The sequence below is a fragment of the Sphaeramia orbicularis genome, chromosome 3 (genome assembly GCF_902148855.1).
Source record: "Sphaeramia orbicularis chromosome 3, fSphaOr1.1, whole genome shotgun sequence".
Taxonomy (NCBI): domain Eukaryota; kingdom Metazoa; phylum Chordata; class Actinopteri; order Kurtiformes; family Apogonidae; genus Sphaeramia; species Sphaeramia orbicularis.
In genome coordinates this window covers 18878182-18891914 of record NC_043959.1, presented here as the reverse complement: position 1 = coordinate 18891914, position 13733 = coordinate 18878182, and the positions used below count along the sequence as shown (strand labels likewise).

General features: G+C 39.1%; 1 protein-coding gene across 1 annotated transcript in view; it reads right to left on the bottom strand.

Moving 5' to 3' along the window:
• Positions 1–13733, bottom strand: part of LOC115437833 (GTP cyclohydrolase 1-like) — a 49010-nt gene that overhangs the window by 17818 nt on the left and 17459 nt on the right. Inside the window, exon 2 of the mRNA XM_030161188.1 lies at positions 7109–7218. Within this exon, the coding sequence (XP_030017048.1) occupies positions 7109–7218 (110 nt within the window). The remainder of the gene's footprint in view (positions 1–7108; positions 7219–13733) is intronic.

Below are 13733 nucleotides of genomic sequence, written 5' to 3'. Positions count from 1 at the left end.
CTGAAACAGGATGTTTTATCAAAGCAGAATTTCCTAGTTCCTCATATCTTGTGCAAACAGGAAATGATGTTGACACAATCAGGACACGAGAAAATAACATGTACACCTGATAAAAGCCTTTCAGATGAACCGTTATCCAGTTAATAAATAATATCAGTCATCATTATATCAGTGGTTTCTAATCATCCTTTAGAAATCCACCTGACTTTGATATTTACTTAAGGTATTTAATATAATAAATATGGACAAATAATAATGATTTTAAACTGGCATTCATACATATTAATAATAATAATAATAATAATAATAATACTAATAATAATGATAATTCATCATCATCACAATAACTACATTTTATTATAAAGCACTTTTCATTTTTAGCTAAAACCACAAGCTGCTCCAAGCAGGGTCAATAAATACGATTAAAAGGGGAAGTTAAGAAACAGAAAGCAAGATAAACAGATAAAAACTGTTAAAACAGGTTAAATCATGCAACAGACCAGTGAAGATTATGGGAATCATATTAATATTATTCTTGATTTAATGGGCATTAAGATGCAAATGTTAGATTACTCTAAGAAAAAACTGAATAAAGTTGCTTGTGTTTGTTTGCTGTTAAACTGTGAAATTTCCCCAAGGTGGGATAAATAAAGTCTTATCTTATCTTATCTTATCTTATCTATCTTATCTTATCTTATCTTATCTTATCTTATCTTATCTTATCTTATCTTACCTTACCTTACCTTACCTTACCTTACCTTACCTTACCTTACCTTACCTTACCTTATCTTACCTTACCTTACCTTACCTTACCTTACCTTACCTTACCTTACCTTACCTATATTATAAAAGGGAAGTGGACTCTGTTTGTGTCGGGTATCACCGTATCGTACAGAACTGACTGCTGCAGTTTGTCATATTTATGTATTTTTGGTCAATGAACAGACTAGTGAAAATGACAAGTTGATAGGACCGATATTTTGGGAGATATTAGTAATTTTGGAATACAATAACCTCACAACCACCCACAATCACAGAATCATAGAATTGAAGTGGGTTACTTAGCAACAGATAAACAATAGTGGCTTTTCCATTGGACATCTCCGCAAAACTTTACCAATATTTACTAAATGTTGAAAAAACAGAAGTGCGTAATGTCGGTTTTTCCATCAAATCACAAATACAATGATTTGTTTATTTATTATCGTGAGATGACACGAGAAGTCATTCCATAAACATGGTGACAAATGTAAATATGGTGTTGATTTACAGATATATTCAGTATTATTATATATTACCCCTCTATCTCGTACTAAATTAAAAAATGAATCAGTTTCCTGGCGTGTCCACACATACCGCACCATGGTTCTTTTAAAACTCTGTCAAGATCCGTTTTTTTTTTTTTTTTAATTCACATGGCTTTAGTTGAGGAAAAAGGCCTTTCCAGTGCAGTTTTGCATGATATATCATTTGTGCTACGCTCAAAAATCCACCTCTTGCCAGCACAAAAACTTTTAGTCAAAAAAAGAGAGTTTTGAATGAAAGTAAAAACTTTACAGCTGATAAATAAATAAATAAATACAAAAATAAATAAATACAAAAATAATAATTAAAAAAATACATGAAAAAATAATACAAAAATGAAAAAAATAAAAAAACTTTACAGCTGGCCAAAGTACTGTACAGAAATCATAAAACAAGGGAATAAATCAGTAAAAACTGTGTTAATAGAAGATACAAAGAGCTGAAAACAACAAAATACAACCATCATAAAGCAAAGACAAATTCAAATCTGGTAAAAACAACAGAGGAAATGTCAAAAAATTATTTTATGCACAAGTTATATTTGCGCAATTTGAGGGTCAATGGAAAAGTGACTAATAAGGCCACATTGCCATGGTGACAAATTTCCTGTGTAGAAACAGACTTGCCAGCTGAGAGGTTATTCAACTGAAAACAACCCTGGAATTTACCAAGAAAGAAAAGAAAGTAAAAGAATGAACTGGATCAGAGGATCTAGAACCCATGGTTCCCCACGGGTCAACACACCGGGTATTATTAGGGACCGAGCCCACAGGGAGGGGCCCTCTCCCTCACTCCCACAGTGAGGGAGAGGGCCTTTACCCTTAAAGGCCCTGTTGTATTTCATTCATTTTTTATCATTATACCGAGATGCAATAAACTGGAATTTGACCCCCTTAACATGCTCAAAAACTCACCAAATTTGGCACGAATGTGATGTCCAGTGAAAAATTTGATAAAATGTAAAAATTATCCCCTTAGGTGCCTAAATGAGCTCTCTAGCGCCCCCTAGATACACAAAAACGGGCCTAGCAGCCAGTAGGAATGTCATAGGAATGTGAAACAAAACGCCAAAATTTTTGTCTCATTGAGCCCGACAAATCATACACTGACACCCATGAGCTATCTCCAACAGGAAGTTCAGAATTTGCCTTTCAAAATAAAATTTCTAAAACTAACTTGTATGACATCGTTTGTCATATTGTCTTCTAAATAGCACCAAAAGATAGAGTGAACCCTTCTCAAAAAAGTGATCTCGCACTTTTTTTTATAACTGTCTTAGTTTTTTTATAAGCCCTGAAAGTTGCTAAGTCTGAAACTGAAAATTCAGTTTGGACTTTTCCCCCACATATTATATATTGAAATGTTCACAAAACACAGCAGAAGTCTCCTGTGAAAAATTTTTTTGAGATACAATGTACGGTTTTGGATTGACAGCAATTTATGTGAGAAGTGGTGTCTGAGTGAACTGCACTATTAACTGTATTTATTTGACTCACATGTCTCATCTATAGGAGTCATGTGACATAAACGTGCGCATGCACACACATGCTGACAGATGATTGGCTGAAATCCTTTAGAGTGGAGAGGCTTTCATTTTGTGTTATAAAATCTAGAAACAACTCATTATAACTGACATTTCTGGGGTTTCAGTAACAAATTATACATCAAAATGTAGGAAAATCTCTTTTCTTTCAAAGACTGTTCTCATTTTAATCTTAAAGTGTTTAGTTTTTCATCTATGGGCCTCCAAACACAACAACTGGTGATTTTTCTCTCATGCACTGCCATGTTAAATGTGTCTCACTCACACGTTTGACTAACTCCACCTTCGTACACTCACTGCTGATTCAGTTCTGACTTTGTTTCAACACATTATAGATTGACACGTTTCCATAACTATCCACAGTCTGACATGCAAGAACTTTTCAGATTGGAGGTACGGTGATGGACTGACATCAGTTTGTCTGACAGGTGGTTTTTAGTTCATGTCTCCTCTACAGGACGTTAGTGGTGAGCAGGTGCACCTGCCATGTTTATGCTCCCCTAGCAACCATGTAGAGTCCATAGCAACTGTGTGCGTGTGTGTGTGTGTGTGTGCGTGTGCGTGCATGTGTGTGTGTGTGAGAGAGAGAGAGAGAGAGAGAGAGAGAGAGAGAGAGAGAGAGAGAGAGAGAGAGAGAGAGAGAGAGAGAGAGAGAGAGACTACTACTACTGCTACTACTATTACTGATCCAACCTGAATAATATAAAAAACTGACTATAACTGATTCTCACACACACACACACACACACACACACGCACACTGTATAATCCACAGCAACCATGTGTGTGACACTACTACTACTGCTATTTATACTACGACTACATCTACTACTACTGCTCTTACTACTAATACTACTACTACATCTATTACTACTGCTATTACTACTAATACTACTACATCTACTACTACTGGTACTACTACTACTACTACTACTACATCTATTACTACTGCTATTACTACTAATACTACTACATCTACTACTACTGGTACTACTACTACTACTACTACTACATCTATTACTACAGGTATTACTGCTATACTACTACTGCTACTGCTCCTTATGACCTAACCTGCATAATTAAAAAAAAAAAAAAACTGATTAAAACTGATTCCTCTCTCTCTCTCTCTCTCTCTGTCTCACACACACAGAGAGAGGAGAGAGAGAGAGAGAGGATGAGAGAGAGGAGGAGAGAGAGAGAGAGTAGCATTTTTCAAAAATAAAAAGCCTTGTTATAAAAAACAAAACATAAACAGCCAAAAAAAAACAAGACTGGTGGAGGGAGGTGTGACCGATAACAGGTGGCAACATGGGAGGGGGAACCCAGCCAGAGTGCAAAGTCCCGCCCAATGCTGCTTGCAGCTTTAATTATCATTATCATCTGCCTGTCTTTAAATCATGCCCAAAAACACACTGTTTCTCGTTGGGTTTTAATCAGTGAGTGAGATGTTTTTAGATTTCCTCTGTTTTTTTTTTTTTTACCAGACTTTAATTTGTTTTTGTTTTTATGATGTTGTATTTTGTTGTTCCTAGCCCACTTTGCACCCTGTGTTATTATCACTGTTTTACTTATTTATTCCCTTGTTTTATGATTTGTGTACGGCACTTTGGCCAACTGTAAAGTTCTTAAAATGCTTCATAAATAAAGTTGGTATGGTATTATTAAGCCTTCGGTATCCCACCCAAAGAGGCCTTTCCTAATCACAGAAAGTGTGTAATCTGCACAGTACAGTAGTAATGTCAAATTTATTGTCATATAAATAAATAAATAAATACATTTTACATTTGCAGTGAATGCCACAGTTTCTTCACTATATTTCTGTTTCATTAGTGCAGGGGTGTCAAACATGTTGTGTGTTCTGGAGCTGCTGTAATTGATCACACTTTGGTTAAAGGGGAAAAAAAAAGAAAATCCAGGTTCCAAACTCATTTATTGTCCTGGAACGGCACCAATTGCATGTAAGTGAATAAGGGCTGATGGAGGAGGGGTGGTGGTGGGGTGTGTGTGTGTGTGTGTGTGTGTGTGTACGTGTGTGTGTGGGGGGTCGGGCTGTAAACACCACCTGATAAACACACACACACTGACAGAGGAGGTCTGTGTGATTCAGTGCTGTCATCAGATGTGTTTGTGACGCTGCAGAAGGATCAGCTGCCAACCCCTATTGTCTTAAATGATGTGCACCTGCAGGACCAGATCCACAGATAGGAGGTGGACGGAGGCAGGAAGCAGATGGAGGCAGAGGCAGACAGAAGCAGAGGCCGATGGAGGCAGGAGGCAGATGGAGGCAGGAGGCAGACGGAGGCAGGAGGCAGGCGGAGGCCGGAAGCAGATGGAGGCAGGAGGCAGACAGAAGCAGAGGCCGATGGAGGCAGGAGGCAGATGGAGGCAGGAGACAGACGGAGGCAGGAGGCAGGCGGAGGCCGGAAGCAGATGGAGGCAGGAGGCAGACGGAGGCAGAGGCAGACAGAGGCAGGAGGCAGACGGAGGCAGACGGAGGCAGATGGAGGCAGAAGGAGGCAGACGGAGGCAGACGGAGGCAGACGGAGGCAGGAAGCAGACGGAGGCAGGAGGCAGACAGAGGCAGGAGGCAGGCGGAGGCAGGAGGCAGACGGAGGCAGGCGGAGGCAGGAGGCAGGCGGAGGCAGGAAGCAGACGGAGGCAGGAGGCAGACGGAGGCAGGAGGCAGGCGGAGGTAGAAGGAGGCAGGAGGCAGGCGGAGGTAGAAGGAGGCAGGAGGCAGACGGAGGCAGGAGGCAGACGGAGGCAGGAAGCAGACGGAGGCAGGAAGCAGACGGAGGCAGACGGAGGCAGGAAGCAGACGGAGGCAGACGGAGGCAGACGGAGGCAGGAAGCAGACGGAGGCAGAGGGAGGCAGACAGAGGCAGAAGGAGGCAGACGGAGGCAGGAGGCAGACGGAAGCAGGCGGAGGCAGGAGGCAGACGGAGGTAGAAGGAGGCAGGAGGCAGAAGGAGGCACGAGGCAGACGGAGGCACGAGGCAGACGGAGGCAGAAGGAGGCACGAGGCAGACAGAGGCAGACAGAGGCAGAGGCAGACGGAGGCAGGAGGCAGACGGAGGCAGGAGGCAGACGGAAGATGGAGGCAGACGGAGGCAGAGGCAGATGGAGGCAGACGAAGGCAGGAGGCAGACGGAAGATGGAGGCAGACGGAGGCAGAGGCAGATGGAGGCAGACGAAGGCAGGAGGCCAGGGTTTAGCTCACAATCACAACATCAGTGACAAAATGAGGAGACAAATGGACAAGAGTTTGGGGTTTGAGGCAGATACATTCGCAGCTTTTACATCTAAACCTTCAACAAATCCAAGAGCAGTCTTACACCTGACTGAGACATTCAGGCCAGATCCATGAACGAAACAGAAATATAGTGTAAAAAGGTGGAATTCAATGCAATGTGTCCAACAAATGTGCCCATGTCATTTGCATGGATGTAAATTAGGTAATTGAAATTAGACCCTAAATCAACCCCTGTCTAAGATTATAATAGTTTTGGATTTTTCATTATTGTTTAATTTTATTTAATTTTGACTTCTTTTTTTTTTCTCCAGTTCAGTTTGTTTTAATTAGTTTTTAGAGCAGGTTTGCTGATTTTATTTTGCTAATTCAAGCCAATCTGCCAAGGAACAAGTGAAAATTATTTTGGTAAGATTTCTTGACATCAGATTTTCCAGATCTATTGTCTATAAATCAGTTCTTATATCTCACTGAAAAGTTACTCCTCAGGTGATTCTGTCTTATTTTAAGTGTGATGAGATATTTGGACTAGAAATGAGAAAAATACACTTGGTAAGATTTAGATTTTTGCAGTGTACTGCTTGATTTATGTCCAAAAAACTGATTTTCAACTAAAGCGCCCCCATGTGGATGACTTATAATACTCATAGAGAAGCTGAAATCCACAGGGTTCTTCCACTAGGGGTCCACTATGATGGTTAAGGAGAAGAAACCAAACCCAATCTGTCCTAGTTATCGCCTTCACATGAAGGAGATCCAGCGGTGGCGGTCGGGGTAAAACCATTATATCCCTGAAACTCGATTTCAGAAATATAATAAGTAATATATATGGAATGCTTAACATTAAAGTAGATTAATGAAGTATTATGTAAAATAAAAAATAAAGACTAAAAAAAACACTTGTTTGATCGGATTCAGTTTCATTTGCGCAGAACTTCTTCAGTGTGGATGTTGGTATAAACATGTGTTTTCACTGTGAAACTGCTGTGGGGGTTTGTTGCCGTTCTCACCCTGCCGAAGATGGGCACCAGATGATGTTCACACATGGAGAACATGTCGATGTCTTTGACGATCACCATCTCATCGTGGTCTTCGTCGAAGATGGCGTCGTTCAGTACGTCTGAGGAAGGAAACACAAACATCCCACGTCACCTGAACATCTCATTTAAAAGAAATGTCTGTGATTAACAGGGCTTGTAAATTAATGAATATTAGTTATTCATCTCAAAAGTCATTAAGTTAATTAACTGAGCCATGTTCATAAAGGTAGTTGCTAAATCCTCCATTTTGATTGGTCAATGACACAGTTCTCTTATTTCTACAGAACACACTGATGGCACCTTTGCACAGTTCCAACCACCTAAGTCTTTTATTTTAGTGGGAACAAATAAAACACATTATTATAACATTTTATGTCAATAAGCAATGTGAGTGTGACAGACAGGTCTGAAGTCACTTAACTCTGTGTCGACTATAGAGGTTTTCCAAACGGTGGATAAAAACATTCCCATAACACAGAAGGGTTCAGTGTGTTTTAGTGTTTTTAGAACAGAAAATAAACTCTACTGTTCATAAACACAAGTGGACGTCATTACACTATTATTCCAACAGGTGAATTTATTTTTGTACCAGGCTGTAAACATGTTTGTTTCTTCTATAAGCCTGGATGTTTTACTATGACGGGGCCTATGAGGACTGTTTCATTTTTAGAGTCACCCTCAAGTGGACATTCAAGGAACTGCAGGTTTTTGTCACTTTGAGTTTGTATTTTGCATTGTCAGTCACTTCAGTACAGAACCACATGTGACTTATTCCGACAAATTTGTCTCATAAGAACTAGAGTAAAAATAGGACCAAGGCTCCAACTGCAAATTTAAAGACGTTAACTGACATTGGATCATCTTAGGTCAAAGGTCGTGTCATCAGTCCTGTCCTGATACTAGTGTATTTCGTCACACTGCACATGTTGTTAATTTTGAATGTAGACTTTGGACTTTAGAAAAACTTCTTGAAGAACTGACTTTTTCGTGTTTCTTTTCCTCTTGTGCTTATACATGTTTTTAGCTGGATAGTCAAAATCTACAGTCTGGGTTTGACCTTTTAAAGTCACTCAAGGTTAAAGGTCATGGCACCAAATGAAAGCCCATATGTGACTTCCTATCTGTTGCCAATAGTATTTACATCAATATGTTCAACTGTTTTCAAGTTATAGCACTTTGAAATGTGTCCCATTATAAACCAATGGGGATTTTGAAAGTCAAAATTCATAAAAAATCTAAAAATCAATATTTCCCAACTCTTTGAACAAACTTGGTAGACCTTACCCAAAAAGGTTCCACAACAATATCAAGTCATTCTGATGGTTTCAGAAAAAGATTCTTGAAAAATTGTTTACGGGACGGACGCCAACTGATCCCAAAAGTTCATCAGACCCATTAGACCCATCGAACCCATAGACCCATCGGACTATTGAACCAATCGGACCCATTAGACCCATCGGACTATTGAACCCATCGGACCTATTGAACCATCGGACCCATTAGACCCATCGGACTATTGAACCCATCGGACCATTAGACCCATTGGACTATTGACCCATTGGACCCATTGGACCCATTAGACCCATCAGACTATTGAAACCATGAGACCCATTAGACCCATCGGGACTATTGAACCCATCGGACCCATTAGACTATTGAACCCATTGGACCCATCGGACCCATTAGACTCTTGAAACCCATTGGGACCCATTAGACCCATCGGACTATTGAAACCATGAGACCCATTGGACTATTGGACCCATTGGGCCCATCGGACCCATCGAACCGTGGACTAAAACCCAGAAGACACTGGTGCAGATCCACAAACAGACCAGTGCAAATAAGACAAAATATAACCATTAATGCACAAAGTGTCTGTAAAGGGTGGAGTGGACTATAAACTGTGTCCATGCAAATATCATTATCATAGATGTGATCTGGGGAGTTTTTATATCCATATCTGGTGCAAAATAGACCACTTTCTGTGTACAAACAGTTTAGCTGACAAACCCCTTTAGTATTTATTTGAGCTGGTCCAAACACCGTCTGCAGAAGGCTGAAGTGAAACTCCACTCACCTCAGACTCACTGCCTCAGTGTTTCTCTCTGTTTCTACAAATCTTGGACTTTGTGAAGTGTGACTCATACTAAATTAATGTTTACTGATGTACAAAACCTTCCATCAGATATTGGAGGATATTTACAACTTAAATATAGGAGCCACTGATGATCTGACTGTTTCATTACACATTTTATTACCTTATCATCTGACACTATCAGAGTACAACAGTTGCACAAATACAGCTTTAATGACTTTCCTGGTGATCTGCAGTTTATGACATTAGAACGCAACAGGTTTCACATCTGAATGACATGAATCACTGAATAAATGGAGCTGATTTTAATGTTTCAGTTAATTGTTTTATGCAAGAAGAGGTTGAATTATTAAAATTATCAAGCCAGTTTATGTCGATTAGTCATGGCATCATCGTTAACGTATGGTCACCACTTGAACCAAAACAATAGAAAGTTTAAAAAAGGCAGGAAACATTGTCATACATATTAGTTCTGCATCTATGCTAACTCCAACACAAAACAAAGTCAAATTTCACTCAGGTTTGCACCAGTAGAATGTTAGCATTTACTTTTCTGGCCCATTGTGAGGAGGAAAAATACCTGGAAATATTCACATTTAACCCATAAGGACCCAGTTTGACTTTTATGGTAGTTCCCAAATGATTTTTTTCTCTCTATTTAACCTTTCCTAAATGATTTATCACCATTCATTACAATATTATCCTGTGTATTTTGCATTTTTTCTGGTGAAAATCATCTTTGTTCCTGTGTTTAATTCACTGATCCTGTAGATGTTCATAAAAGCTCAGAGTAAATTCAAAGGTTTTTGTATCAAAACTGAAAACCCACCCACATTAAAGATACACATACATACTCCACCTTTACAGCCAAATTAAAAACATGGTTTGCAGACAACTACACTTGTCCACACTAACATATGTCTGTGTGTTATTTAAGTCATGATCATAGATGCTTTCAGTCCATATATGATGTCTGTTTACATCCCTGTCTGTGATTCTGTGCTGATGTTCTATGTGATTATATTGTTTGTGCTGCTTTTGTATGTTTGGATTATATGTGCCGATGTTTCACTGTTCTTTTTTATCTTTTATCTTTTTATCTTTATTGATTCATCTTGTCTCTTAACTCTCTGTTTTTAATTTATGTGCTGTAATATATTGTTTTTTAGTGTTCCTATTGTCATCAGGCCAGGGACTACAGCAGGATACTAGCCATGTTGGCAAACTGCCCCTTTTTACTGTTATTGATACAGTTCATTAACTGGGATTGTCCACGATACAATAAACTATTAATAATAAATAATAATAATAATAATAATAATAATAATAATAAAATGAAGAAAAAGTAACTTTTTCAGTAAAATATATCATTAACTGAACATAAACCAAGCATCTCCATCCACTGTCATTGTTCTCACCTCCTTACTGGTGAATGTCCAGACGGGTCATATCTGATGTCCAGCTACATTTTACTCCAATTATTTGCATGTATTGATAGAATTAGTGGATCAACAGTTTAGTAGATGCTTTTGGTTGAAGGTGGATGTTTGGGTCTTCATGGGTTAAAAAGATGGAATTTAAGGATGCAGATGCTTTTTCATTGAATCAAACTGATCACTGATGCTCAAAATAATGTTGGTTAATGTAGTGGTATTTTAATTGGTAATCTATGAATTAATTGTCACAGTTCCATCATACACAGGCTTTAACTGTCCTTTATACCAGTTAAATCCTTATATTATTGGCTATTTGTCCATAACTGAACCACTCAGCAGATGTTTAAATGATGAACTCATGTTATTTATGTAATTTGTTGTGTATTTTTTTGCAAGCGGCTGATGGAAACCCAGCTGACCTCCTACAGTGGTGCTGGTGTTGATGCCGTTGCCTTCCTCTTTATCGCGTCCTCCTTCTTTCTCCTCTCCATCTAATTACAGCTCTGCTTCCATACTCTGCTTCCTGCTGTTGCTTTATTGTATTTTTCGGTTGCCGGGCGTTCAATAAACTACTTTATCTGTTTGTGACGCTGCAGACACCTCTCGCTCTCACTGTGGCACTTTTTAATTTCCTGACGTCCTATCTGTTTGAGGAGACGGGGGGGTCACATCCTACAGACCTGTTGCTTCAGTTTCTGCTGATTATTGGACGTCTGTGTGTAAATACGACTGTGGGTTTGAGCAGATAAACATATTCATAGTGTTTTCGGTGCCATGTTGCTGCAGCAGCGTCATTATTCTTCACCTGACAGAATCAAACATTGGGGGTTTGTCTTCAGATGACACTTGAGCTTATTTGCTCCATTTACTGCGATAAACAGTCGACTGATTGTTTCGATAGTTGCTGTTTGGAACCGCAGTGAAACTGGACAATCTCAGCTGGAAACATCTACTGTTAGTTCATGTCATATGTATATATAGTTTAGGTTTTCCTACATTCTCTAAGGCAGAGGTGTCAAAGTCATTTTAATTCAGGTTCCACATTCAGCCCATAATGATCTGAAGGGGGGTCGGACCAGTTCAGTAATACGAAGTAGCTACTGACACAGAACTGTGGCACGAAGTATCAGTTTGTCTGTTGGGGTGGAGGGCACTAATGGTGCTGCTAGGTAAATCTGACAGTGATATAAATCAGCCACTGGGACAATGTTCAGAGTGCAGGATTCAGACCACAGGACTCAAAACACTGAACTGACACAGAACTGACACTGAACTGACACAGGACTGAGAAGTCACACGGCACACTGCTGCATCTAACATAGCTCCGCCCAACCTTCTCCAGCCTCCAGAGGTAAGAAACACCATAAAACAACCTATAGAGTATTCAGAACAATAACTCCTATTCTATACTGTATACTATCACTAATTAGTGGTTTCTTCCGTCAGTTGCCACAGTACTGTGGTAGAAAAATGAATAAAAAAATGAACTGAAGTATACTCCATATATAACCACAGTACTGTGGAAACGAGGAGAATGAGTTCATGGAACAGTATCTGTGATTGGCTCTAGTACAAATGCTAACATTTGATTGGTCTGTGGAAATAGACAAACCCATATTTCTTGCCACAGTACTGTGGCAGTAGCCTTTGCATCAATAACATATAAATGATGAAAATAAAATTTTTTCTGCTTTATTTTAATGCAAAAAAAAAAAAAAAACATTATAGGAAGATGATGCATGTACTGTGATGTGATATTTACATCACTTTATGACAAATAACTAAAAGATCAGAGAGATATGAGCTAAATCTGATGATTGTTTCAGGGGAATGATATCAAATATTTGTAAAAAGAATCGTGAAACATCTGAAAAACTTAGAAAGTCCTTCTGCACTGTCACTTTTAGAATCTGACCTTAAAAAAAAAAGGGTAATATAATTTCACCCTCTAAAAACAATGGACTAAAGTCAAAAAATGTAAGTCAATTTTCAGCAAAAATAGCACTATACTATACATTAAGTTAAGTTTTTTTTTTTTTTTTTGAGAAACTTGAAAATGACTTAGGCCCATTATTATCTGTAACATAACTGTTAGCAACATCTGAAACCAGTCTGAAACCAGTTTCAACCAGTCCTGAAACCTGTCTAAACCAGTCTAAAACCATTCTGAAACTGTCTAAACCAGTGTGTACCCAGTCTGAAACCAGTCTAAACCAGTCTGAAACCAATCTAAACCAGTCTGAAACCAGTCTAAACCAGTCTGAAACCAATCCAAACCAGTCTGAAACCAGTCTGAAACCAGTCTAAACCAGTCTGAAACCAGTCTAAACCAGTCTGAAACCCGTCTAAACCAGTCTGAAACCCGTCTAAACCAGTCTGAAACCAGTCTAAACCAGTCTGAACCAGTCTGAAACCAATCTAAACCAGTCCTAAACCAGTCAGAAACCATCTAACCAGTCTGAAACCAGTCTGAAACTAGGACTAAACCAGTCTGAAACCAGTTCGGGAAACCAGTCTAAACCGTCTAAAACTAGACTAAACCAGTCTGAAACCAGTCAAAACCAGTCTAAACCAGTGTTACTGGTGTTTCTTCTGAGTGGTTCCAGTATTTATTTTGCTTCACTGGATACACAACCACCTCAGACAGAATTAACATGAGTAACTTATTAAAAAAGCTCAACCATCTTTGTTCACTGACAAATGTTTGCTAAGTGGGCTAGCATTATTTAGCATCATGCTTTAGCATTTGATTAACTCTATCAGAGCAGTAGACAAAACAGAGTGGAGACACTTTCATGGACTCCCGTTGTAAAAAATGGCGGACGAAATATGGACCTACTTCCGGGTTATGGAGGCGGGGCCAACACTTCCAAACACTGAGTACGGCGGCGTCGGAACACATTCATTTCTATTTCTGCTGATCTACCAACTCCAACGCTAAGTTAATAAGAAATCGTCATCTTTTAAATTATTTCCTGGATTAGCGACATTTATGTTGTATATTCGTTTTTCTTGTATGTGTTAGCATTTGTACGCATTTATATCTTATCCAACCGTTATGTTT